Below are 26,520 nucleotides of genomic sequence, written 5' to 3' on the forward strand. Positions count from 1 at the left end.
ATATATTATGATCAGTGCTGATGTAATATGGTTACTTACCCTGCTGTTTTTGGATGCGCCCGAGAAACACTTTACCTGGTGATTCCCGCGTGCTATTTATGCATAATTCATCTATTCCTTCTGTTAACATCTTGGGGGGATTTTGCGGGTAGCCGTCAGGTGTATATACTCACTCTACGGATCTATTCACGGGCAGTGGATATTCACAGTTGAGTGCAAATAGCCGCACGGCTATTCGCACTCAGTAAACATCCCAGCCTGGAATCGAACCCTTGTCCCCTTACGGCTATTCGCACTCAGTAGAACTTAACTGAGTGCGAATAGCCGAGCTGTTATGAACAGGTTTCTATGCCTTTATTCACCAGGAAAAATCAGAAAGTCTTATAGCTCAGTGGTTAGGCTGCAGGCCATTCGCATAGTGGACCAGGGTTCCATTCCTGGCAGGGATGTTTATTTTTTCCATTTTATTTTCTACTGAGTGCGAATAGCCGTGCGGCTATTTGCACTCAGTAGAACTTAACTGAGTGTGACTAGCCGAGCTAGTAGAACTTAACTGAGTGCGAATAGCCGAGCTGTTATGAACACGTTTCTATGGAACTTAACTGAGTGCGAATAGCCGAGCTACTGAGTGCGAATAGCCGAGCTAGTAGAACTTAACTGAGTGCGAATAGCCGAGCTGTTATATACAGGTTTCTATGCCTTTAATCACCAGGAAAAATCAGGAAGTCTTATAGCTCAGTAGTTATGCAGCAGTTATGCAGCAGGCTATTAGCATAGGGGACCAGGGTTCGATTCCTGGCAGGGATGTTTATTTTTTCCATTTTATTTTCTACTGAGTGCAAATAGCCGAACTCAAAAGAAAATAAAATGGAAAAAAATGAACATCCCATCCCGTACTAATGGCCTGGAGCATAACCACTGAGCTATAAGACTTTCTAATGCTTTTCTAGGGCACAGAGGCATAGAAACCTACTGACAGTACAGTGTTCCTAACAGCTCAGCTATTCGCACTCAGTTCAGTTGAGTGCAAATAGCCGCACGGCTATTCGCACTCAGTAGGAAATAAAATGGAAAAAAATGAACATCCCAGCCAGGAATCGAACCCAGGTCTCCCGTACTAATGGCCTGGAGCATAACCACTGAGCTATAAGACTTTCTAATGCTTTTCTAGGGCACAGAGGCATAGAAACCTACTGACAGTACAGTGTTCCTAACAGCTCGGCTATTCGCACTCAGTTTAGTTGAGTGCAAATAGCCGCACGGCTATTCGCACTCAGTAGGAAATAAAATGGAAAAAAATGAACATCCCAACCAGGAATCGAACCCAGGTCTCCCGTACTAATGGCCTGGAGCATAACCACTGAGCTATAAGACTTTCTAATGCTTTTCTAGGGCACAGAGGCATAGAAACCTACTGACAGTACAGTGTTCCTAACAGCTCGGCTATTCGCACTCAGTTCAGTTGAGTGCAAATAGCCGCACGGCTATTCGCACTCAGTAGGAAATAAAATGGAAAAAAATGCATGCGGCCCATGCACAGGCCTACAACGCGATCTGCGTTCTGAGGGGAGAGAGAACGTTTGCGATGGGAGGGGGCGTGGCGGTAGGTTTGCGGGGGCGTGGCCATGATGTCCCGCGGCTGGTACGCCCTCATTGGCTGAACCGCCGGCGCGGCCTGGCCACGCCTCCATCGCAAATGCCAATCTCAAACTCCCCTGCCAGCTTGGGGAAAGGTGAGCGATACGGTAGGGACTGGGACGGAAGGAACTGGGTGGGCGGGGCTGATCGCACAGGCCTGCGCTGTAGTACTTACTTGGACCGCAGCCTTCGGAGCAGCTTACGCGTGCGTGCGCAGGCGTGTGTAAATGCCGGCGACAGCCAAGTTTAAATATACGCGCTGAGGGGAGCGGAGGAGGGGTCACGTGACACCAAACATCCAATGGGGATGAGGGACTAGACTCGTCTCCCGCCCCACCTCCGCCACACCCTCGCCCCGCCGCCATAGCACGCTCACTGCCTCACCTGGCAGGCCACAAAAAAGCACCAGCTTCTGTAGGCGAGGCAGAGCAGGAGCGCGGCCCGAGGCACCATGCCAGAGTCCTTAGGCGCGCTGCTGCTTGGCACTGAGCCTCTGCAGCCGCAATGAGAGCAGCTTTAGCAGGGGCTCGCGCACGCCTGCGGAAGCGTGTCTTAATAAATCTTTAGTTTCTTAGCTTGCCAGAGCGCAGGGCCGGTCACGTGAACGTTTCGGCCAATGAGGGCGCACCAGATCCGTGACGTCACTGGCCCGCCCCCAGACACGCCCACGGACGGCGCGCGCTGTAAGGCCATGGAAAGCACTGCTTTCCCTCAGCCTCAGCGCACCTCCGCACGGCTTCAGTCTCTATGGACTAAGCCTTAGGCTGCGGCCTGGGAGGGAGCGTGGCGTGCTGGCACACGAGAGCTGCGCCCTTGCTCGGCCGTGCAATTTGTGGCTAGGTGCACGCTCATCTGGGGGCGCGGCCACAACGGCACTGAGCTGGTTCGCCCTCATTAGGTGAACCTCTTGGAGGCGGCAAATTCAATTTAGCTTGCTCTGCAAGCGTCTCAAGCCCCGATGCTCACCCTGGCCAGACACATAAGGCCTTGGCCAGGGTTCCTGCTGGCGTGCGGAGGCGCGCTGAGGCTCAGGGAAAGCGGGTGCTTTCCCTGGCCTTAGACAGCGCGCCATCTTAATCAGGGCCGCCAACAGCGGGGGAGAAAGGGTTCTGGCGTCCCTGACCCGGCCACCCGGGCCCCAGCGCGGCCGGGCGCCTGTTAATAAAATAAAATAAGAAATTGCTGCAAAAAAATGGTGGTGTCTCCCTGTGGTAGCGCCGGATGTAGTCATGGTTAAGTTTCCGGCACGCCGGCGTCAGAGGGAGCCCTGTTTCACGTGGGAGCTGGCGAGACAGGTGCTTCATGGCTGATGTCAACTGCTGTGACCCCCCCATCGGCCCAGCATCGGCCCGCCACCGCAGCACACTGGTGCGCGCGTGAGCAGTGGCGTGATGCCTGCAGCGGGGCTGGAGGCAACTGCTGTGACCAGCCTCCGGGCTCCCCGCTGCACCGCCACCCCCACCCTCTGCACCGCCACCCCCACCCTCTGCACCGCCACCCCCACCCTCTGCACCGCCACCCCTCCCTACCCCCCCATGACAGGGCTGTCCCGCCACACACCACAGCCGCTAGACAACCCACGCAGCCGCGGGAAACCCCTGTACTGCCGTCCCCCCGCAGCATTGTTCTCTCACCCGCAGTACCGCCACAACCACCCGCAAGCACCCTTGCGCCGCGCCCCCCCCCCCTGCTGGTAAGTCTGATTTTTGGGTGTGTTTGGGTAATTTTTTTAATATTTATTTTATTGCAGCTATTTTTTATATTAATACACATTCCTAGTGAGAGAGACAGAGATATCTATATATACACATATATATATATATATATACACATATATATATATATACACACATATATATATATATACACATAAATATATATATACCACAAAAAGTCACATAAACACACTTAATACAACCTTTTTGTATTAACAATTTATACATTTACATGGCCAGATAGTGGATTTACCCTCTGGCCGAGCAACTATTGGCCCAAGCAGCACATGTGTTTTTTTTTAAATTTCCCGCGCTTGCTGAAACAAAAAAAATACTCCCCCTCCCTACCATCTGATTGGCGCGCGCTCCCAGGCTTTGTGGGCGCGCGGCCAGACTCTATATATTAGCCCGCCCCCAACGAGCAGCCATTCCACGGAGAACACGGACACAGTAAGTATTATTTTAATTCTTTGTGCCTTCCCTCCTGTCCCCCGCTCTTCCCCCCCCCCCCCCCCCCCCGGCGGAAGATGAGAGCGGGGATGCCTCCCATGTCCCGCTTGCCCCTGTGTAAGGCCGCGGGGCGTTCTCCTGTCCCCCGCTCTTCCCCCCCCCCCCCCCCCGGCGGAAGATGAGAGCGGGGATGCCTCCCATGTCCCGCTTGCCCCTGTGTAAGGCCGCGGGGCGTTCTCCTGTCCCCCGCTCTTCCCCCCCCCCCCCCCGGCGGAAGATGAGAGCGGGGATGCCTCCCATGTCCCGCTTGCCCCTGTGTAAGGCCGCGGGGCGTTCTCCTGTCCCCCGCTCTTCCCCCCCCCCCCCCGGCGGAAGATGAGAGCGGGGATGCCTCCCATGTCCCGCTTGCCCCTGTGTAAGGCCGCGGGGCGTTCTCCTGTCCCCCGCTCTTCCCCCCCCCCCCCCGGCGGAAGATGAGAGCGGGGATGCCTCCCATGTCCCGCTTGCCCCTGTGTAAGGCCGCGGGGCGTTCTCCTGTCCCCCGCTCTTCCCCCCGGCGGAAGATGAGAGCGGGGATGCCTCCCATGTCCCGCTTGCCCCTGTGTAAGGCCGCGGGGCGTTCTCCTGTCCCCCGCTCTTCCCCCCCCCCCCCCGGCGGAAGATGAGAGCGGGGATGCCTCCCATGTCCCGCTTGCCCCTGTGTAAGGCCGCGGGGCGTTCTCCTGTCCCCCCGCTCTTCCCCCCCCCCCCCCCGGCGGAAGATGAGAGCAGGGATGCCTCCCATGTCCCGCTTGCCCCTGTGTAAGGCCGCGGGGCGTTCTCCTGTCCCCCGCTCTTCCCCCCGGCGGAAGATGAGAGCGGGGATGCCTCCCATGTCCCGCTTGCCCCTGTGTAAGGCCGCGGGGCGTTCTCCTGTCCCCCGCTCTTCCCTCCCCCCCCCCCCCCGGCGGAAGATGAGAGCGGGGATGCCTCCCATGTCCCGCTTGCCCCTGTGTAAGGCCGCGGGGCGTTCTCCTGTCCCCCGCTCTCCCCCCCCCCCCCCCCCCCCCCCCCCCCCCCCCCCCCCGGCGGAAGATGAGAGCGGGGATGCCTCCCATGTCCCGCTTGCCCCTGTGTAAGGCCGCGGGGCGTTCTCCTGTCCCCCGCTCTTCTCCCCCCCCCCCCCCCGGCGGAAGATGAGAGCAGGGATGCCTCCCATGTCCCGCTTGCCCCTGTGTAAGGCCGCGGGGCGTTCTCCTGTCCCCCGCTCTTCCCCCCGGCGGAAGATGAGAGCGGGGATGCCTCCCATGTCCCGCTTGCCCCTGTGTAAGGCCGCGGGGCGTTCTCCTGTCCCCCGCTCTTCCCCCCCCCCCCCCGGCGGAAGATGAGAGCGGGGATGCCTCCCATGTCCCGCTTGCCCCTGTGTAAGGCCGCGGGGCGTTCTCCTGTCCCCCGCTCTTCTCCCCCCCCCCCCCCCCGGCGGAAGATGAGAGCAGGGATGCCTCCCATGTCCCGCTTGCCCCTGTGTAAGGCCGCGGGGCGTTCTCCTGTCCCCCGCTCTTCCCCCCCCCCCCCGGCGGAAGATGAGAGCGGGGATGCCTCCCATGTCCCGCTTGCCCCTGTGTAAGGCCGCGGGGCGTTCTCCTGTCCCCCGCTCTTCCCCCCCCCCCCCCCCCGGCGGAAGATGAGAGCAGGGATGCCTCCCATGTCCCGCTTGCCCCTGTGTAAGGCCGCGGGGCGTTCTCCTGTCCCCCGCTCTTCCCCCCGGCGGAAGATGAGAGCGGGGATGCCTCCCATGTCCCGCTTGCCCCTGTGTAAGGCCGCGGGGCGTTCTCCTGTCCCCCGCTCTTCCCCCCCTCCCACCCCCCCCCCCCCGGGGCGGAAGATGAGAGCGGGGATGCCCCTCAAGCGGGTAGGGGGGGCGCCTGGTGGTGCTGGTCGCGGCCTTAACCCCCCCCCCCCCCTTTCCGTGTGTGTCTGTGTGTGTGGTATATATACCTATATCTATATACCTATATCTATATATATAGGTGTGTGTATATTTATATGGGAGTGTGTGTATACAGTACTGTATATGTTGCAGTATTACTCAGTGCCAGTCAGCCAACACATACAGTACTGTCAGCATCGGTCAGCCACACGTCGGTCGGCCATCCACGCCCCGGTTGCTCGGCCAGCCACGCCCCGGTCGGTCAGCCCCCCCCCCCCCCCACATGCCCCTCTAACTCCCCTCTCGCACTCTCTCTCTCCCTAACCCTCTCTCTCGCATTAATGTATACAATGGGACCGGAGCATGTATGTAAAGCGAAACTGTACTTAAAGATAAGCACTACCTTTTTCCCACTTATCGATGCATGTACTGTACTGCAATCGTCATATACGTACATAACTGATGTAAATAACGCATGTGTAACAGGCTCTATAGTCTCCCCGCTTGCGCACAGCTTCAGTACAGGTAGGGAGCTGGTATTGCTGTTCATGACGGTTGCATGACTGAGCTGCCGTTTGCCTATTGTTCGCTATGTCCTTACTCGTGAGTGTACTTAAAGTGAGTGTACTTAAAGCGGGGTATGCCTACAGATACATCTATCTATTTCTCTATGTATATGTGTGTGTGTGTATATATGTATGTATATAGATATATAGATATAGATATAGAGAGAGAGAGGAAAAAAGAGGAGAGAGCGCACGCCCATAGCGTAAAGGAGTAAATTTAATGAAGGGGGAGGGGGGGTAAAAAACGCACTTACAAGAAGTACAATAAAATCAAGCATATGTGATAATAATCACCACCATCCGGTCTAACTGCAAGCTCTTGGGGCAGTCCCAGGCTCCGTTGGTGAAGGAGCAGCGTCTCAGCAGGTTTCCAGGACTGATGTAAATCATCCGGTCAAAGTGCAGACTTTTGGGGCATTCCCAGGCTCCGTTGGCAAAAGAGCAGCGTACCAGCAGTTTCCCAGGGCTGGTGTGCTGTAGATAGTCCAAGACAAAAGTTCCGTATTGGTAGTGCCTGTAGCACTAGCGCTTGGATCAGTCCACTCCAGCGCTGGGTGTAGACTTCAATGTCGGTGCGTCTGACGTCATGACGCTCCCTGACGCGTTTCGTCAGTCTCGGCTAACTTTTGCGTCATGACGTCAGACGCTACCAATACGGAACTTTTGTCTTGGACTATCTACAGCACACCAGCCCTGGGAAACTGCTGGTACGCTGCTCTTTTGCCAACGGAGCCTGGGAATGCCCCAAAAGTCTGCACTTTGACCGGATGATTTACATCAGTCCTGGAAACCTGCTGAGACGCTGCTCCTTCACCAACGGAGCCTGGGACTGCCCCAAGAGCTTGCAGTTAGACCGGATGGTGGTGATTATTATCACATATGCTTGATTTTATTGTACTTCTTGTAAGTGTGTTTTTTACCCCCCCTTCCCATCATTAAATTTACTCCTTTACGCTATGGGCGTGCGCTCTCTCCTCTTTTTTCCTTTTTAGATATCTTGTGGACGTGGTGGTCCACACTGAGAGCTGCCGGAGACCCTGCACACCAGCATCCATATTAATCATCGGAACTATTTGAGGACTGGTTTATCCTTTCATTTGCTTTTTTCATGTGTTGTTGCTGTATGTTAGTTATGGGCCTATCTTATGTTTATAGGTCCGTATAACCTTTACATTATTGCTTAGACAATTTAGGTTTTACACTAGATAATTCCTACGTAGACATACATAGTGTATATGTTCCTTAGAGGCGCAGCTTTTTTCCCTTCTGTTTGATTGATATATATATATATCAATCAGAGACCCGGCGTTGCCCGGGATGTAAATGCGTAATAGGTAGCATCTACTATATATTTCTGAAAGTGTTCTATGTGTCCGGGTCTGTATGTGTCTCCCTGTGTCCCTCCCCGTGTCCCTAGCGGCAATCTCATTGGACCTTGGGCCAGGCCAATGAGATTGCTCCCTTGGGCCGCCCGCCCCCGCACACCTCTCATTGGCCTGAGGCAGAGTGAAGGGCACACACACACACACATCACTATACACACACACACACACATCACTATACACACACACACACATCACTATACACACACACACACACACACACACATCACTATACACACACACACACATCACTATACACACACACACACATCACTATACACACACACACACACACACATCACTATACACACACACACACACATCACTATACACACACAACCCCCCCCCCACACACACGGTGTTACATACATTAGCGGGGCTCACAGTGTTAGCAGCACATCTCCCGCTCTCTTCCCCACCGGTCCCGGAGGCTCCGCCTGTTTCCCGCGCTTTCACCCCTCCCCCCCTCCACGTGGGAGCTGCCGGACGGGTGAGGGAGCGGCCTTCACCTCCCCTCACTCCACTTCCCCTCCCTCCACTTCACCTCCCCTCCACCCCCCCCTTAACCTCTCCACCCTCCCCTCCGCCCCCCTTTCACCTCCTCTCACCAACCAACCTCCCCTCCGCCCCCCTTCACCACCCCTCCGACCTCACCTCCCCTCCTTCAATGCCTTTCGTCCGCCCTCCTGCCTTTTGCCCACCCGCACTTCTGCCTTTCACCCGCCCACCGCTCACACCCCTGCGCCACACAGCCGCCGCACGCACTCAACAGACACCCGCCACTCGACACACACCCGCCGCCTCTCACCCACCCCACACACTCGACACTCACCTGCCGCATCCTGCCCCTACGCAACAAAATCACTGACCAGCTGTCACCCACACTCGCCACACACCCGCCGCCTCACACCCTAGCAGGACCCCGACCAACAGCCAGCACTCACTATCCATGCGCCACCCGTACTGAACACCCACCTGCCGCCTCACACACGCTCACACCCTAGCAGGACACACGCCTCACATTTTCACATCACTTATGTCACCAAAATATACATTGTACTGTGGTGTGTTTACAATAAACCATTTTTATACAACATCGTATTAAATTTTCTTCCATCTTTCTTTTCAACATTATTATCCAACCTTTCCAACACATAGTCACCTATTGTTCCACGATTTATAAATAATACTACCTATTACGCATTTACATCCCGGGCAACGCCGGGTCTCTCAGCTAGTTATTTATAAATCGTGGAACAATAGGTGAGTATTTGTTGTAAAGGTTGGATAATAATGTTGAAAAGAAAGATGGAATAAAATGTAATACGATGTTGTTTAAAAATGGTTTATTGTAAACACACCACAATGTATATTTTGGTGACATTACAGATGTAAAAATGTGAGGCGTGTGTCCTGCTAGGGTGTGAGGCGGCAGGTGGCGCGTGGGTTGTGAGTGCTGTCTGAGTGGGGGTCCTGCTAGGGTGTGAGGCGGCGGGTGGCACATGGGTTGTAAGTGCTGTCTGTGAGTGGGGTCCTGCTAGGGTGTGAGGCGGTGGGTCAGTGATGTCGGTGCGTAGGGGTGTGTGGCGGCAGGTATGTGTCGAGTGTGGTGGGAGTCTGTTGAGTGCATGCAGCGGCTGTGAGGCGGTGGGCGAAAGCAGAGGCAGGAAGGCGGGTAGGAAGGCGAAGATTGGTGGGAAGGGGGGGAAGGGTGTGGGAGGGGGGGAAGGGGGTAGGGTGTGGGAGGGGGGGAGGTGTGGGAGAGGGGAAGGGGGTGGGAGGGGAGGAGGGAAAGGGGAGGGGAGGAGCGGGGAGGGGGAGAAGGGAGGAGCGGGGGGGGGAGAAGGGAGGAGGGAGGGGAGAAAGGGGAGCGGGGGGGGGGAGCAGTGGACAGGAGGGGGGGGCAGTGGACAGGAGGGGGGTTGGTTTTCATTAAATTGACGGGTCCCTCATCTCCACTCCCCCTGTATCTTTCTCCGCTCTTGACCCCCCCCCCATGTGTAGCTCCGGTCCCCACTCTACAGTGTCTGAGAAACAGTGTAACACAGACACACACACACTGTCACGCTGTGACACACACACACTCACCTCTCCTTCTGGCCGCCGCCTTAGTTAGTCCGCGAGGAGGAATGGGTCTTTCCGTCCGCCGCCATCTTAGGTGCCGCGTGGCAGCGGTAGGCTGCCCTGGCCAATGCCTGTCCCCGCGCCAGGGAGGAGTGAGTGTGATGGGGGGGGAGAGGACAGAGAGAGAGGTGTGTGTGTGTGTGTCTCTGTGTGTCCTTTGGCCCGTCACTCCGCCTCAGGCCAATGAGAGGTGTGCGGGGGCGGGCGGGCCAAGGGACCAATGAGATTGCCGCTAGGGACGCAGACATACAGTGCTTTCAGAAATATATAGTAGATATATATATATATATATTTATTTTTATATACATATACTAGCTGAGAGACCCGGCGCTGGCCGGGACCTAAACCTCCTCTCCATGCTCCAGTTTCCCTGACCGCCCCCCCCCCCCCCACCCCCTGCACAGCACACAGTGAGACAGTCGCACAGCGAGACACGCACACACCCAGTGAGACACGTGCGCGTACACTGTGAGACGCGCACACACACACTGAGATAACGCTGGTCCGGAAGGCGCTTCTCTCCAATCCGGGCACTCAGCCTGGTCGGTCACTGGCGTGGGGGGCAGAGCATGCAGCGCAGTCCGCCGGGCGCATGGCACCCAGGAGCATGTGCGAGCCGGCATCGGGAGGACAGTGAGGCGCCCGATGAGCGGGAGCAGCCGCGCGTGTGCGTGCACGGCCAGGCCGCTGGGCGGCTCTGAGCACACGTGCAACACGCAGGGGCATCAGGGAAAGGGAGGGGGGACCGACACAGGGGCCAGTGGGGGGGGAGTGACACCCGGGTGAGTGGGGGGGGGAATTACACCTGGGGCAGGGGGGGACAATACCCGGTGGGGGTGATACCCGGGGGCAGTGGGACTCAGCGGGAGACAGAGAACAGGAGGGAGAAGAGTGGCTGGGCGGCGGTGTGTGTAGGAGGGCCGGTCAAGGTCACAGAAGCAAGTCAATGAGAGGATGGCAGACCACGGAGCAGTCTGATTGGCCAGAGCCTGAGCGACAGACCAATCATATTGCCCCTAGAGACGGACATACAACGGTTTTAAATATATATATAATCTATATATCTTCCCTATACCTACACCGAAATAAATAACCTATACTGCTTTATTCCAGATCTGACTCAATCTTCAGACGGGACACATTGGAACCCCCCCCTAACCCAGAACACAGGTAAGTAACGCCTCCCCTCCAATGTATAACATTGCGTGACTGAGGGTACTTGGACTTTGAGGTACTGTGGATCAGGTAAGATACCAATGGTGATTACTGCTTTAGACATTGGGAAGTGGGAGCATCCAGACACACATGTAACAAGGACTACTTGTTGTATAATGTAATACAATATATTTTTTTTTTAAATGAATGTTCTTACTATGAATGTATTAAATTTGTTGTATGTTTACTTTTTTTTTAGGTCGGGTAAAGGTGGCGAGTAGATTTTTCGTTTATATGTCTACATTTCTGTCTCTATCTCACGTTGCCCGTGATTTAATTTTCCTGCTTTCCCTGTCTTTCTCTGCTCCTACCTGTTGCTCCGCTCCCCCTGTATTTTATTAGTGTGGATGTGTGTGCATGTATTGGTGTGGGATGTGTTTCTTCCTCCATCAGCTTGTCATATTCCACTCTCCAGCATTATTCCTTTACCCCTCCCTCCCCTATTCTAACCTTGCTGGACAGTGGAGGGGATATGCTAAGGGTGGTCTGACTGGGTGGGTTTTATGTGTGGGTGGGTGGAGGTTTATAAATACATGATTAGGAGGGGGAAGAGAGGGGACTCGTGAGGTAAAATGGGTGGGTGCTTGAGGACAATACCGCCGACATGGGGGGGGGGGCGGGGGGGACCCTGCTTCAAATGGTTGTCCCGTCCGTAAGATTTCTGTTGGCGGCCCTGATCTTAATAGACACATGCATAATAGCATGTGGAGTGAACCAGCTAAGCATAGCTGTATGCATTAGGTTGCACCAGTAACATATCCATAACCATTGCAGCAAACAATCAGAGGCTTTATAGAACTGGATACGGTCAGAGCTGTCTTGAGGATTAAAATACTAATTTAGTGATCCTCTATTTGCAGCTCTGAATAGAAATATATAATAGCAGACTTGAAAAAATTGGACAATGGTACAATGTCATTAGTATACTATTATCTTTTTTTATTAGAACAATATTGCCTAATACGTTGTTGTGATCTCTTGTACAACCTCTGGGATCTAACTGTTACTACAATTCTACTCACTATCGACATGTGACATTCTGGCAACTTTTTTAGTGGCACCTCTGGGTAGATGTGGGCGAAATATGAAACGGAAGTGACGTCACGTAATGGGCGCCGCTCCGCTCACACGTCCCCTGTCACATGTGGCGGCGGCGATACCCGCCGGCGCCGCTCCTATTCGCCGCGCACCCCCCACACCCCTCCTCACACCTCTTTGCTGACATGCGGCGGCAATAGCTGCCGCTCCTAAGGACCGCTGTTCTGCCGCCCGCTGCCATGCCGCGCATGTGCAGTTGTGATGGCGCCGCTGACGGACGCCACACATGCTCAGAAGCGGCTGGCAGCGGCGTCGTTCCCCCCACACGCTCCTAACTGACGTGGGCGTTTGCGGGCCCCCTGCGCCTGCAGGAAGCTGTGGCACACGGCGCAAGCGGCGCAGGGCGGGCTGGGCAGTGGACGTGTAATCTCGCCCGCGGCCGGTCACTCATGCCCGTGCCTGGCGCATGTACCCCGCGGGGGGAGAGGGGTGCGCAGAATTTGCAGGAGGGGGGAATGGGGGAGAGAAGTGCTGCGCAATTTTACACCCCGCCCCTGGCTGCAGCAGGACACACACACACTGACTGACCCACACACACACACACACACACACACACACTGACTGACCCACACACACACACACACACACACACACACACACACACACACTGACTGACACACACACACACACACACACACACACACACACACACACACACACACACACACACACACACACTGACACACACACACACACACACACACACACACTGACTGACCCACACACACACACACACACACACACACACACACTGACTGACCCACACACACACACACACACACACTGACTGACCCACACACACACACACACACACACACACACTGACTGACCCACACACACACACACACACACACACACACACACACACACCCACACACACTGACCCACACACACACACACACACACACACACACACACACACACACTGACTGACCCACACACACACACACACACACTGACTGACCCACACACACACACACACACACACTGACTGACCCACACACACACACACACTGACTGACTGACACACACACACACACACACACACACACTGACTGACACACACACACACACACACACTGACCCCCACACACACTGACTGAATGACTGACTTACACATACACTGACTGACAAACATACACACACAAACACACACACACACATATTCACACTCAGTGCAAATAGCTAATAATACATGGGATGTGTGCCGAGCACGCGCATTATAAGTCAAATGTATTTGCGTTTTGTCAAGGAAATTGTATTTTGATTTTTAATTAAAACATCACCAATACAAATACAATTTCTGTGACAAAAGTCAAAGAAGTTTCACTTACTATGCGCGTGCTCGGCACACACAGGTTTTTCTTTATACAGTATAGTGCTGTGACTGTGATATGTGCTTGTTGGATATATGTTTTTTGCATCCTGATGATATAACTGCCACTATATGCATAATTATGTATACCAATTCTATAACGTGTTAAGATATATGTGATGCACACCATTGATCATAATATCTACATGCATAATTTCAGGTGGATTGAACCAGCTAAGCATTGCTGTATGCCAGTGTGTCCCAATCATGTCTGTTTGGAGGAAAGCTTGAAGAATTGTGAAAAGTCTCGGGGAACCCCTATCTGGCTGACATATTAGGTTCATTTTACACCTCACAAGCACCTCTATTTCCCAACCTCTAACCATGTACTACGCTCCCCTCCATCTTACTCCCTCTGCCGCCTCACATGTATTTCTCCCCTGCGTCTCACTATTACTCCCTCCTCACTCACCCCCTACCTTCCCTAAATTACCCCACTGTCACTCTACATCCTGACAAAATACCAAAACAGCTATCCACCATAAATACATAAAACTACTCTGCCCCGCAAAACGTTTTAACAAAGACCACTGCCACATTTCATTTAAAAAAGGCCACCATAGATGAATACATTTTACAAAGACCAAATTCACCCACAATACAGATTTAACAAAAAAATTATGTTTCCACGATTAAAATCATCATGTCTATTAACATTTTATAAGATACTAGCTGAGAGCCCTGGAGTTGCCCGGGATGTTTGTGGTGTGGGGGTGGCATTTGGGTGTGGGTGTGGTCCACGCGGGCGATGGTGGTGTGCGCTGTTACTGCAATTCTCAGCCACCATCAGCACCCACATCAGCACCTTTGCACCTCCCCCATCGCCACACCCACATCAGCACCAAACCCTCCCAAATCACCACCCCGATACAAAGACAATCAGTACAGCCACCGCAGCATTACCAACGCACACAGCCATGGCCCACGTGGACCGCTCCCCACCCAAATGCCACACACACACCACAAACATCCATGGCAATGCTGGGGCTCTCAGCTAGTATGGTGTGTGTGTATAGAGATAGAGATGGGACAGATGGAGGGATCAGGCTGGAGATGAAGGAAAGTGTGTGTGTGTGGGGGGGGGAGCTGCTTACCTTACAGCATACAGCAGCTCCCTCATGGGAGCCTCGGACCGGAGCCGGACAGAGGACATGTGGAGGGGGGGGGGGGGGTGAGCAGCACGGAACATGTGCAGGGGGGGGGAGTGAGAGGTGTGCAGGGGCGGGCGGTGAGTGTGTGAGGCCAATAAGAGGTGTGCGAGGGCGGGCGGGCCAAGGGACCAATGAGATATCCGCTAGGGACAGGGAACACAGTGAAACATACAATGGTTTCAGAAATATATAGTAGATGGGAGCCTTGGATACTCCTGACAAGATGAAGGAATCAATCCCACAAATATCAACTTTGAGATAAAGTATAGTTCCCCAGACTCTAGAGCTTTAGCTCAGACATTGACAGTTATAGGAATCAAACTCCCAGGGTGGATACACCCTTCACCCCTCTTCACCCCTCTCCCCTCCCTCTACACCCTCCATGTCTTCTCTCTTTGAGGACCTCAATTTTAACAGCCACGGTTGGCTTTCTTTTACCCCCAAATTTTTTTATTGTATTAGGCTGTGAAATTTGTTTGTCAAACATTTCCTGTATTACTGCCTAAAAAAACTTATTGGAAAAAAATCTGATCATGTCCCCCACAGCACCCCTTATCTTCATAACTCCCCCATCACCCATATAAATCCTCATACACCCACCCTCCCCCGGCATCTCAAATCACTCCCCCCTGTATCTGACTTTAATCTCCCCATCCCCATATGGCTACCTCAGGTGGCGACGAGCCGGCAGGAGGCAGACAGCAGAAGGCGGCTGCGTGAGGCAGAGAGAAAAGGCGGCTGCCTGAGGCTGAGAGACTGCGGAGGCAACCAGAAGGCGGCTGAGGCAGTGAGAAGAAGGCTGCGTGAGGCAGAGAGAAGGCGGCTGCTTGAGGCAGTGAGAAGGCTGCGGAGGCGGCTAGAAGGCGGCTGCTTGAGGCAGTGAGAAGAAGGCTGCGGAGGCAGAGAGAAGGCGGCTGCTTGAGGCAGAGAGAAGGCGGCTGCTTGAGGCAGAGAGAAGGCGGCTGCTTGAGGCAGTGAGAAGGCTGCGGAGGCGGCTAGAAGAAGGCTGCGTGAGGCAGAGAGAAGGCGGCTGCTTGAGGCAGAGAGAAGGCGGCTGCTTGAGGCAGTGAGAAGGCTGCGGAGGCAGTGAGAAGAAGGCTGCTTGAGGCAGAGAGAAGGCGGCTGCTTGAGGCAGAGAGAAGGCGGCTGCTTGAGGCAGTGAGAAGGCTGCGGAGGCGGCTAGAAGGCGGCTGCTTGAGGCAGTGAGAAGAAGGCTGCGGAGGCGGCTAGAAGGCGGCTGCTTGAGGCAGAGAGAAGGCGGCTGCTTGAGGCAGAGAGAAGGCGGCTGCTTGAGGCAGAGAGAAGGCGGCTGCTTGAGGCAGAGAGAAGGCGGCTGCTTGAGGCAGAGAGAAGGCGGCTGCTTGAGGCAGAGAGAAGGCGGCTGCTTGAGGCAGAGAGAAGGCTGCGGAGGCGGCTAGAAGAAGGCTGCGTGAGGCAGAGAGAAGGCGGCTGCTTGAGGCAGAGAGAAGGCGGCTGCTTGAGGCAGTGAGAAGGCTGCGGAGGCGGCTAGAAGGCGGCTGCTTGAGGCAGTGAGAAGAAGGCTGCGGAGGCAGAGAAAAGGCGGCTGCTTGAGGCAGTGAGAAGAAGGCTGCGGAGGCAGAGAGAAGGCGGCTGCTTGAGGCAGAGAGAAGGCGGCTGCTTGAGGCAGTGAGAAGGCTGCGGAGGCGGCTAGAAGGCGGCTGCTTGAGGCAGTGAGAAGAAGGCTGCGGAGGCAGAGAAAAGGCGGCTGCTTGAGGCAGTGAGAAGGCGGCTGCTTGAGGCAGTGAGAAGGCTGCGGAGGCGGCTAGAAGGCGGCTGCTTGAGGCAGTGAGAAGAAGGCTGCGGAGGCGGCTAGAAGGCGGCTGCTTGAGGCAGTGAGAAGAAGGCTGCGGAGGCAGAGAGAAGGCGGCTGCTTGAGGCAGAGAGAAGAAGGCTGCGGAGGCAGAGAGAAGGCGGCTGCTTGAGGCAGTGAGAAGAAGGCTGCGGAGGCGGCTAGAAGGCGGCTGCGTGAGGCAGTGAGAAGGCTGCGGAGGCGGCTAGAAGAAGGTGCGTGAGGCAGCGAGAAGGCGGCTGCGGGAGGCAGAGCAGGAGGTGGCTGCATCACACAGTATCAAAGACTATAACTGGATACTGACTGTTTGTGAAACGTGTCTCGAAGATAAAAATACACATTTTTAGCGTTCTTCTGTTTGCAGCACTGAATAAGGAAGGTCACGCGCTTTGCGTGTAAATTTTTTTGCCATGTCAAATGTGAACTTGACAGAATCTTGCCTGGAGTTTTCTGTTGGCCGTTGTTTTGAATCTTACGATAGGCTCAAAGAGACTTTGGAATCATTGTGTCAGCGCACCCATCAGCTGTTTTCTATCCATTCAAGCTTGAAATTTCAAAGAAGTGACAATCGTCTTGTTTATACAAAAATTCATTACCGATGTAAAAATGGTATTAAATCACGACAGACGGGAAAAGGATTGCGACCCAACCAAAGTTATTTTGGCCTAGGATGTAAGAGTGAAATTGTGGTTGTATACAACAAGGTATTAGATAACCTGTCTATAAAAAAAGCTTGCTTTGAACACAATCATGAAGTTTCACAATCTGTGTTTTCGTTTTATCCGGAGCAAAGGCGGCTGACCGTCGAAGCTGAAAAATTCGTGTGTAATGCCTCTGCCTTGCGCGCTAATCAGAAGTTAGTCGCAGAACAGGTGCGTACTATATTTGGCAAACATGCAACATCGCGCGACATTTCAAATTGCATTGCCAAGAAACGCAAAGATGTTACACTGTCACAGGTAGAAAAAGTGGTAGCTTTTCTTGACAACGCTCGTCTGAAGGATCCTGATGCTTATCTGCAAATCATAACCGATGATGCTACTAACTTGGTTGATGTGATTTTCTATCAATCTGGTGAAATGCGAAATTGGTATTGTCAGTTTCCTGAACTTGTGGAGCTTGATGGCACGTATAGGCTGAATGACTCTGGTTACGTTTTATACCTATTTACTGTGCTGGATGGTAATGGCATTAGTAGGGTTGTTGCGTGGTGTTTTCTAAGTATGGAAACACAAGAAAATGTCAGATTATGTTTTGAGGCATTTCTAAACTCTAATTCTTCAGTTGTTGGCAAAACTACCGTTGTTCTTCTAGATAAAGATTTTGAGTCGGTTGATTGTACACACAAAACATTTTCTAATGCTGAAGTCCTTTTGTGCCAAGTGCACGTTGAGCGAAACTTTAATTTGCTGCTTAAAGGATTGCATCTTAATCGTATGGAGTTGTCAGCGCTCGGCATGGCGGACGTTACCATTGAGTCTTTGAAAACACGCATTCTGAAATGCCTGAAAATTCTCTTGTTTACCCATGATTCCAGTTTGTTTGATAACGTTTGGTGCAACTTGTTGTCGGATGACTTGGTACCCGCAGACTTCAAAAGCCGTTTCACCAAAAATTGGTACAGTTGTCGGAAAATGTGGGCATACTGTTTTCGCAAAAATTTAAAAACTTTTAAGGTGAATGATACCAACCGAATTGAAGCGCAAAACAAGCACATAAAAGATGTGGTACGCAAATACTCGTGCATGTTCGAATGTGTGAAAGGCTTGTTTACTTTTTGTAGCTTGCATAAGTTCAATGTGGACCATCGTGAGTATTTAAGCAAGTGCAAAACGATTATTGTAGAAGAGGGTGCCGATGCGCTTGTTGACCTTGTAAAGAAAATTTTTTCAGAGTTTGCCTCTCGGCACATTTTGCAACAGTATCATGTTTTTCGAGAAAAACAGTCACTTTTTTCGGTGTGTGTGGATGGTAATGGTGCCAGGGTTACGTTTGGCTCTGTTGATCATTATGTAACAGGCGATTGTTTCTCTATTTGTTGCTGTGAATTTTTCAGTCAAATGAATCTTCCCTGCAAGCATATGTTTGCTGCCAGGGATTACCTTAAATTGACGCTTATTGATGTGGATGTTGTTTCAGATCGTTTCAAAAGGCAAAATGTTTCAACCACCATTTTTCCTAGTATTTTAAAACCTGCAAAGGAAAACATCATTGTGACTTCTGTTAAAAAGGTCAACACAAAACCCCCATTGACCGTTTCGGAAAAGTATTCCACAATGTATACTGTGTGCAAGCGTATTTGTGACTTGGCAAGCAAACTCGGCAACGAAGATTTTAATCTGAAGCTGGCTTTTATGCAGCAGATTTACTTGAGCTGGAATGAAGAAGGCTTTCCATCCAAAACACAGAAACCAAGTGAAGCTGTGGTTGTTAATGACGAATGTGGGATTCAAAATTTTATGGAAAGTGAGCAGACATCCAAAGAACATGCATTGTTTGAAAAAAAACAAGTTTCACCTTCTGCAGTGCAAACAAAACCTGATTTAAGCAACATTTTCTTTAGAAGGCAACGGAAAATTGTTGGAAACGTCAAAGGATTAACTGCTTCTCAACGATCATTCAGGCGAAAGAAGAATTTGTCCCATCTGAAGCTAACGGAAGTTGAAGAAAATTCATTGCGAGTGGGTTCATCTATTATTGAAACTGTAATTGTTAAAGCAGCACAATTGATTAAACTTGGGCACGGTCGCAGTCATCCGCAGGACCCTCGCATGGCTTTCAAACGTACGCTTTTTACAAGTAGCAGAGAACCAGTTGTGCAGATTATACCGTTTGAAAACACGTATGTTACTGTTAAGACCAGTGGAGCCAACACTATCAGTTTGTACTGTGGCAAAAAGCTAGATGTGGCTGATAGTGACAAACCTGGTAATCGGTTTATGAGTTTGTACTCCAGGGCTGCTTCCTTGTTAACCTTTCCTGAATCGCCTGCTTCGTGCATTGAATTTATTGCCTGGCCCACTACTGAATCTAACTGTCCTCGTGAACAGGCACTAATAGCTGTAGCATGTGCGGTTGATTTGTGCAGAGGGGCTGATCCAAGTTCCAAAGTGTATAACCTAGGGCAAAAATTCTCAGAATATGCCATTCAATGCTTTAGGAACTTACATTTTATGATTTTTCCGTCCTCAAAAAATTTTGAAAGGATCTCACAACATAGTTCAGTTCGGGTTGCACTTTACTGCGTTTGCAAACAACCTGATACGGGTTTGTTAAAAATGATTAACTGTCATATGTGTGATGATTGGTACCACCCTGAATGCACGGATGTGCCTCCTACGTACGATCCTGTTTGGGTTGACTTGAACTACCCTTGGGTTTGCAAATTTTGCAGTGATGAGCCTGCCGCCCAAAAATTAAACAATCCTGTGCCCTGCTGCCCTACACTAGATTTGCAGCTATTTCCTCAAGGGGGGATATTTACAGCTGATGGCAACACTGTAGTGATGCAAAATACTTGCAGTATTGACGCTTGCATTACCCCATTTCATGTGCTTAATATTGACTCATCGATGGCCTTACAACGCTACTTTTTATCACATGCACATAAGTCTGTGGAAAAAATGGGAGAAGTTTTATCTCTGTCAATTTTTGGGAGATTCAGTGAGGCCAAAATGTGCTGGTTGAATCACATAGGAAAAAAACCTGCAGGAAATGTGATTGACGTGTGGGGCGATTTGGACAACAATTTCACTTTGTTTTTCCAAGATTTAGTTCTGACTAAAGTTTGCAGCATTTGCACAAATTCTGAGTGCAAATTTTTTGAATCGGAAAACATTGAAAAGGGTATAGCATTCAATCGTCTGGTCACCAATTCATTCCAAGGCACTTTAGAAAACGCTGTGCAGCAGTGGGCAGAACCTTATTCATCAGATTGCCGCTATTTTTTTCCCGAATTAAGTACATGTGGTGACACTATCGTTGACTTAACTGGAAGCTGCCCAGGGATAAGGAGTTACTCCCACCGTGAAATCATTTCTGAAATTCCACCATTTTTAATTTTACAGACTGGAGATTTGTGCTCATTGGAAGACTTTTTGCCTGAACATTTGGAATTTTTTGGCACCAAGTTTGATTTTGTAGGAACTGTGCATCACAGAACAAATCATTTTCTCAGTTCTGTTGTTTTCAAAGGCTCACGGTTATATTACGATAACCAGTCTAAAACGCTGTTCAAAACTCCCTGGAAAGAGCGTGCCTCCATTGCATTTTATCTGAAGTCTGATATTTTGCATTGATTTTTGCGGTACAGAACTAGGCAGACGCATGTTGTGCGTACCCTTGTTTTTTTTTTAAACATTTGGTTGTGAAGTTTCCTGTCAGCATGCAATAACTTCCCTAAACTTGAGATAGAGCATGTTGACTTGAGTTCTTTGTTTCGTCGTTTGAATTATGCATCAATGTTGATTAACATCCAAAAACTTGAGTAGGGCCTCATTGTTGCTGTAGTTTTTTTATGCGTGCTGTTGCTTTGCCGTTTGATAATTTTGTTGCATGAAGAGTATAATAGAAAATGTTGACAAAACACGTAAAAAAAAAAAAAATCAAGAACATGGCCAATAACCAGAGTTGTGCAGCCGCAGGTTATCTCAGCTCCAGCGGGTGATAAGAAGTGTGTGTGTGTGTGTGTGTGTGTGTGTGTGTGTGTGTGTGTGTGTGTGTGTGTGTGTGTACAAGTGTGTGTGTGTGTGTGTACAAGTGTGTGTGTGTGTGTGTGTACAAGTGTGTGTGTGTGTGTGTGTGTGTCTGTGTGTGTACAAGTGTGTGTGTGTGTGACATAAATTACTAAAGCAGAGTCAAAGGCAAGGTTTAATAACGTTCCCAAGGTAATGTTAGTTTTTCTATAATTGTGTACCCATCCCTAATGGAAGACATACAAACAAAAAGAAATTTTAATAGACATGGAGAAAAGGTAAGATATACTTTTTTAACCAAAGGTTCCTCCAGATGGAATTGTGGGTCTAAAAGATTCGAATTAGATAATCCTTATATATTTCCCATGTCTGTTTTATATTCGGCCTGTCTGGAGCTGGGCAAATACAACCTGCATGAACCTTCCTCCCAACTCACCCCACCCGTCAGTGGTTACACGTTCTACAATACTTGCAGGTAAGATGCAGTGCTTGAATCCATGCTAAACAATTAACTTACTAAAACTACAGTATGTACTGTTACCCATGTCACGCACGTTTCCACCAAAACCCTTTGACCCTCCAAACCTTGTGTACTGTAAAACATCTAGTCATACGACAGTGAGTCGCCAATTACACTACATGAGTGACTCTAGCCATTGAGTTGAGTACTTTTGATCATGCGTTGTGTAAACAGACGTGCGGGTTTTGCCGGGACTGTTGCTGGTCTGTGCCGAAAATGTCCCTGTTTTCGGGCATGGTCCCGGTTTTTAGGTGCAGAGCGGAGTTGAGGCGAGGAGGATGTGGTGGCGGTGAGGAAAATGCGCCACCAGCATGTGAGTATTTTATATTGAATAATTAATGAACCACATGGGATTGGATTGAGGATGTTCGCGGTGGGGCTTTGTGCAATGGCGTCTGCCTCCCCATACACACACGTCGCTGTGGTGTGTGTGTGTTTAAATTGGAATTAATTAAATTAATTTGTTTGTGTGGCTACGTTGAAATGCAATTTTTGAAGCATTACTTATTTAGTGACATGTACAAAATTCTAGATGGGACAAATCAGCAATGTAGAGACAAACTGAAACGAATGTGACGTCTCCGCTGGAAGGTAGGGTGACACAACTTGCCTGTTTCGCCATGATGGACTTTTTTTTGTAGTCCTGTCCCGGAAATGTGTCCGTTTTTCTCCCTTGTCCAGTTAGATGCGTAGCTGGCGTTTGAATGTCGCCGGTGCATGAGTCAGCGTTGGCGCAAAGACTGACTCGGGAGCTGGTGAGTATTTCAATGTTTGAAAAAAATGGAAATGGGATGCATAGAATTGGCTGGAGTATGGCAGGGCCGGGGCTTTGCCAGAATGCCGGCTGTGCCGCAGGGCATTTGTTGAATATAAGGGTGGGGCATTGCATAGCACCCTTGACATCCTTCAACCAATCCCCTGCGGCCATGATTGAATTCTACCAAAGCACCGGCCCTGCCATACTCCTTCAACCAATCCCCCATTCAACCAATTATAGAATGCTGGGGAGGATGGGGGGACTAGGTGCTGGCGTTGGTTATGAGGTGATGGGTGAGGGCCAGGGGGAGCGCCGAGTGCATCGCACACCACCAGGCAATAAGGGTGCAGGTGATTGTCTCTTTTGAGGCATGAGCACAGGGGATAGGACGGATGCCGGGCAGAGTGGGTGCGTGCATTTTTCCATGGGATGGCAGTGATGGTACAGACCCGTGACATTGACTGCCACGAAGAGGACAGTGTGTCAGACTGTCTGTAGCTGCTCAGTCTGCTCTGTATGAGTCTTCTTCTCTCCCTCTCCTTGTACCGCTCCTTCTCCCACTTTTTCTCTCTCCCTTTCTCATTTTCGCCCTCTCCCTCTTTCATATCACTGTAATCCCAGGGGCAGAACTTTGATTTATTTTTGGTGCAAATATATCGCATTTAAAATTAAGTTTTGAACTTCATATTTGAGTTTGTGCACCCTTTTTCATGCAGTGTGTGCACTCACAATGGACACTGTGTTGTCTGCCACGAGGATGACTTTTGCCAGAATACCAGTTTACCAAAGGTTAGTACAGAGAATAATAAAAAATAAGTTTAAAAGCTATTTTCTCATCCTATTTTTTTGGTCAACTGTTTTAAAAAACACAATAACACATATATTGACATATGTTCGCTCAAACATATACGTGGTGTTTGCCACGAGGAAGACTTTTGCCAGACCACCTAAAAACATTCATCCCGGTACCCTAAAACGTAAAAATAAAGATTCCGAAACGCAATTGTCGTTGACAATCCTTTCTCTCATCCCTATATTGTGGGTATGTTCTAACTATTTATTTTCTTATTTTTCATATGAGGAGGAAGTCCCTAACCTTCAGACACACACCAGGAGCGCTGGTTTACAGACGCTCACAGGCCGATAGTTGTGAATTGCAGGCACAGATTTATCTGGTAAGTACTGCAAACATTCTTTTTCGATGGCCTTCGACATTTTATTTGACGGTTTACATCAAAGTGCTCCATCTTTCTCTAGCGCCCCCCTGCAGCCCATCTGCCTCACCATGCTGCCCCCTGCACTCCATCAGCCTCACTAGGCCGCCTCCTGCACTCCCCATGGTTCCTGCAGTCCACCCTTACTCTCTGCCTCACCCACCCTCACTCTCTGCCTCACCCAACAAAACTCTCTGCCTCACCCACCCTCACTCTGGATATTTTAATGTACCCGGTATATATTAAGTGCCCTATAAATACACTGAACTAAATATACCTATACTGCTTTCTTCCAGATCTGACAATCTTCCCAAGGGAGACATAGGAATCCCAACTATCCCCAGAAGACAGGTAGGGAACACCTCCCCTACAACATATAACATTGCGGGAATGAGGTACACTACCTGTTTTTATTGTGTTTGTTTTTGTGTTTTTTTTTCCGCCCACATAAACTTGATGCCCCGGCTGTAATGTACAAGTTGATGGTCCCATGCAAAGGCCCCACCTCAATACACACAATCGCAAACTGCGGCACCCACCTCTATACACACACACACACTGCAGGGGTATCACGTGATGCAACACTGTTTGCCGTACGTCTCGTTGGCATGGCAACGGCGGCGTCACGTGAGGTCATTTGTTTGAGAACAAATTTTTGACGGTGTCCTGGCTGTTTCAAATTAAAAATTTGGTCACCCTACTGGAAGGTGGAAGATAAGAGCTGGCAGTTGAAGGCACTCTTTGTCTCTGCCCACCCTTTCCCACCACATAGCACCCGGTGATCTGTCGCCCCTCTCCCATCTTTCGACGTGTATTAGCTCAGGGGGAGTATTCAGGAGATGGGTGATCTCGAAGCGACACACAGTGACGCGCGCACACACGCATTGTAACGCACACGCAGTGTAACGCACCCACACAAATTTTTGTGGGGGTTATGCATGATTTCTGTTGGCGGCCCTGAGGGGGAAGAAAGTAGAGATTTAATGGGAAGAGGTAGAATGAATAATATAGCATCTAATAAAGCATCAATGGTGACTTTATTAGATAAAGATCATTATAATATTCCTTTTTTTGGTATGTCCATTATAATATTCATTTTTTAGTAATGTGATGTGTTGTATTAATATTTATTTTTGAAGTGTCCCATCTTTTAAGTGTCAAAATGTGGCCACCCTAATCATGCTGTAAACCAGGGTTTCCCAAACGTATTTTTTTCAATGACCCGGTTATTTTTGAACGTCTCCTTCGTGACCCACTAAAAATGTTATCGCCTATACTGGCCTTTAGGGCCTGCACAGACACAAACACACAGCCACTGATACACACGCAGCCACTGACAGACATATGTAGAAGTTGCAAGCATATTTTATCCATTATGTAATGTCCTCCAACCCTACCAGTGCCTAATGCCCTCCCTTGACTAATTCAACACACAGTTACTGTACAGTATATACTGTAACGTTATAGTAGAATATAGTATATACTTTAGTGAGACACACTGAAGGCCTTCCATCATGTAATCCTGGTGAAATAATTTTGTCTTTCAGAGATTCATCAGAACGGTAAGGGGGGGGGGGGTAGTGCAAACTTATTGAACTGCGTGCATAATGTAATAACAGTCAATAGTTTGTTATGCTCTCACCCTCTCTAAATGGCAAATTAAGTACAGTACAAAATCCAAGAGAATGAGAATGTGTATGGAAAGAAGTAAGTAATATTTAATGTCATAATTTATCCAATATTAATACCGAGTGTGACACGTAAACACTTGTACCCCCTCTCCCAATCGCAGATTGGTGTGGTGCATGTAGATACGTATGTTACCATGAGTGTGATGCGTGTACCTGTATGTTCACAGGGGGCCAGAGACGTCACAGTTGGAAACCTGGGGTGCACCTGGAACGTATTTGTTCAGCGCCAAGAGGGATCCTCACAGTGGTGGGAATAGGCCCAACTGGAAACATACCATTAGAAACACACACAATGATGTATGCTAACATATTTTCTAATAGCAACAATAATATACAGTAGAAAATATATTGGTAATCAAATCCACACATGCAGATTTTGAACATATGCAATGCACATATAATCCAGAATTAGATAACTCCCCTAAATATGGTAGTGGGGTATAATGAACACAGTTCAATAATAGTGCTCTAATGTCCATAGATATTTCAAAATGTAGATGTAAAAATAATTCTTGATTGAAGATGGATAATTGGCTGGATGTTAGTGACGTGAGTAGGTAGGTATATTGGTGGGTGTATGAGCAAAACCTATAATTAATGTCCTGGGATGTATAGTGGATGGAGATATATACCAACCCCTCCATCTGCACTCCCTATTTGGACTAAATATGCAATCACCTAAGTGCACCAAACATATACCTCCATGTACAGCATAAAGTACATAAACTCACGTGAACCATGCCTGTAGTATCTTCCAAATGGCGTGCTTCTGGAAAGTTAGATTACACCTCAGGTAGCCACAGATGTAGAGATGCAGAGCACAGCAGAGAAGCAGAATTCCATAAGGCAGCAGCGGTATAATAAAAGATTCCTTTATTAACATATCATGTTGCAAACAGGGATGGGTGCAAAAAACCTCCTATTACGTGTTTCACGCCTGTGTGGCGCTTCGTCCCAACTCCCCTAAATCCCCCAAAGTCCAAGGGCTGCAGGTACTCCCTCCCCATGGGTCAAATGCAGCGCTGCCCCATTATAATGTTGATGCACTTTAGTAAAGATACTTTACGGTGTTCCAGGACCCCAGGATGATGAAAAACTAATGATTTGATAGTTTAGCTGCTCCAGTGATGCACTGCAGCACTGGTGGTGTTGACTCCTGCAGATGTCCCACCTCAAAGCCCAGTCTCGCACTGGATAGAGGTGGCATGCTC

General features: G+C 50.1%; 1 protein-coding gene across 3 annotated transcripts; it reads left to right on the forward strand.

Annotated features, from left to right (window-relative positions):
• Positions 1–16,450: 16,450 nt before the first annotated feature.
• On the forward strand, positions 16,451–26,412 carry LOC142501947 (uncharacterized). Of its 3 annotated transcripts, none has more exons than XM_075612575.1 (8): positions 16,451–21,602; positions 21,899–21,960; positions 22,180–22,238; positions 22,329–22,402; positions 23,121–23,193; positions 23,486–23,579; positions 23,915–23,969; positions 25,166–26,412. In XM_075612575.1, exon 1 carries the CDS (start codon positions 16,844–16,846, stop codon positions 20,729–20,731), a length of 3,888 nt encoding a protein of 1,295 aa, XP_075468690.1. In that variant the 5' UTR covers positions 16,451–16,843; the 3' UTR covers positions 20,732–21,602; positions 21,899–21,960; positions 22,180–22,238; positions 22,329–22,402; positions 23,121–23,193; positions 23,486–23,579; positions 23,915–23,969; positions 25,166–26,412. The 3 variants fall into 3 exon arrangements, with proteins under 3 accessions (XP_075468690.1, XP_075468691.1, XP_075468692.1); XM_075612576.1 differs by having other exon boundaries at positions 23,489–23,579; XM_075612577.1 differs by lacking the exon at positions 22,180–22,238.
• The last annotated feature ends 108 nt before the right edge of the window (positions 26,413–26,520 follow it).

The sequence above is a fragment of the Ascaphus truei genome, chromosome 8, assembly GCF_040206685.1.
Source record: "Ascaphus truei isolate aAscTru1 chromosome 8, aAscTru1.hap1, whole genome shotgun sequence".
Classification (NCBI taxonomy): domain Eukaryota; kingdom Metazoa; phylum Chordata; class Amphibia; order Anura; family Ascaphidae; genus Ascaphus; species Ascaphus truei.

Excerpts from the sequence above, each read along its gene's own strand:
- LOC142501947 (XM_075612575.1), top strand. The coding sequence starts at position 16,844 with ATGTCAAATGTGAACTTGACAGAATCTTGCCTGGAGTTTTCTGTTGGC.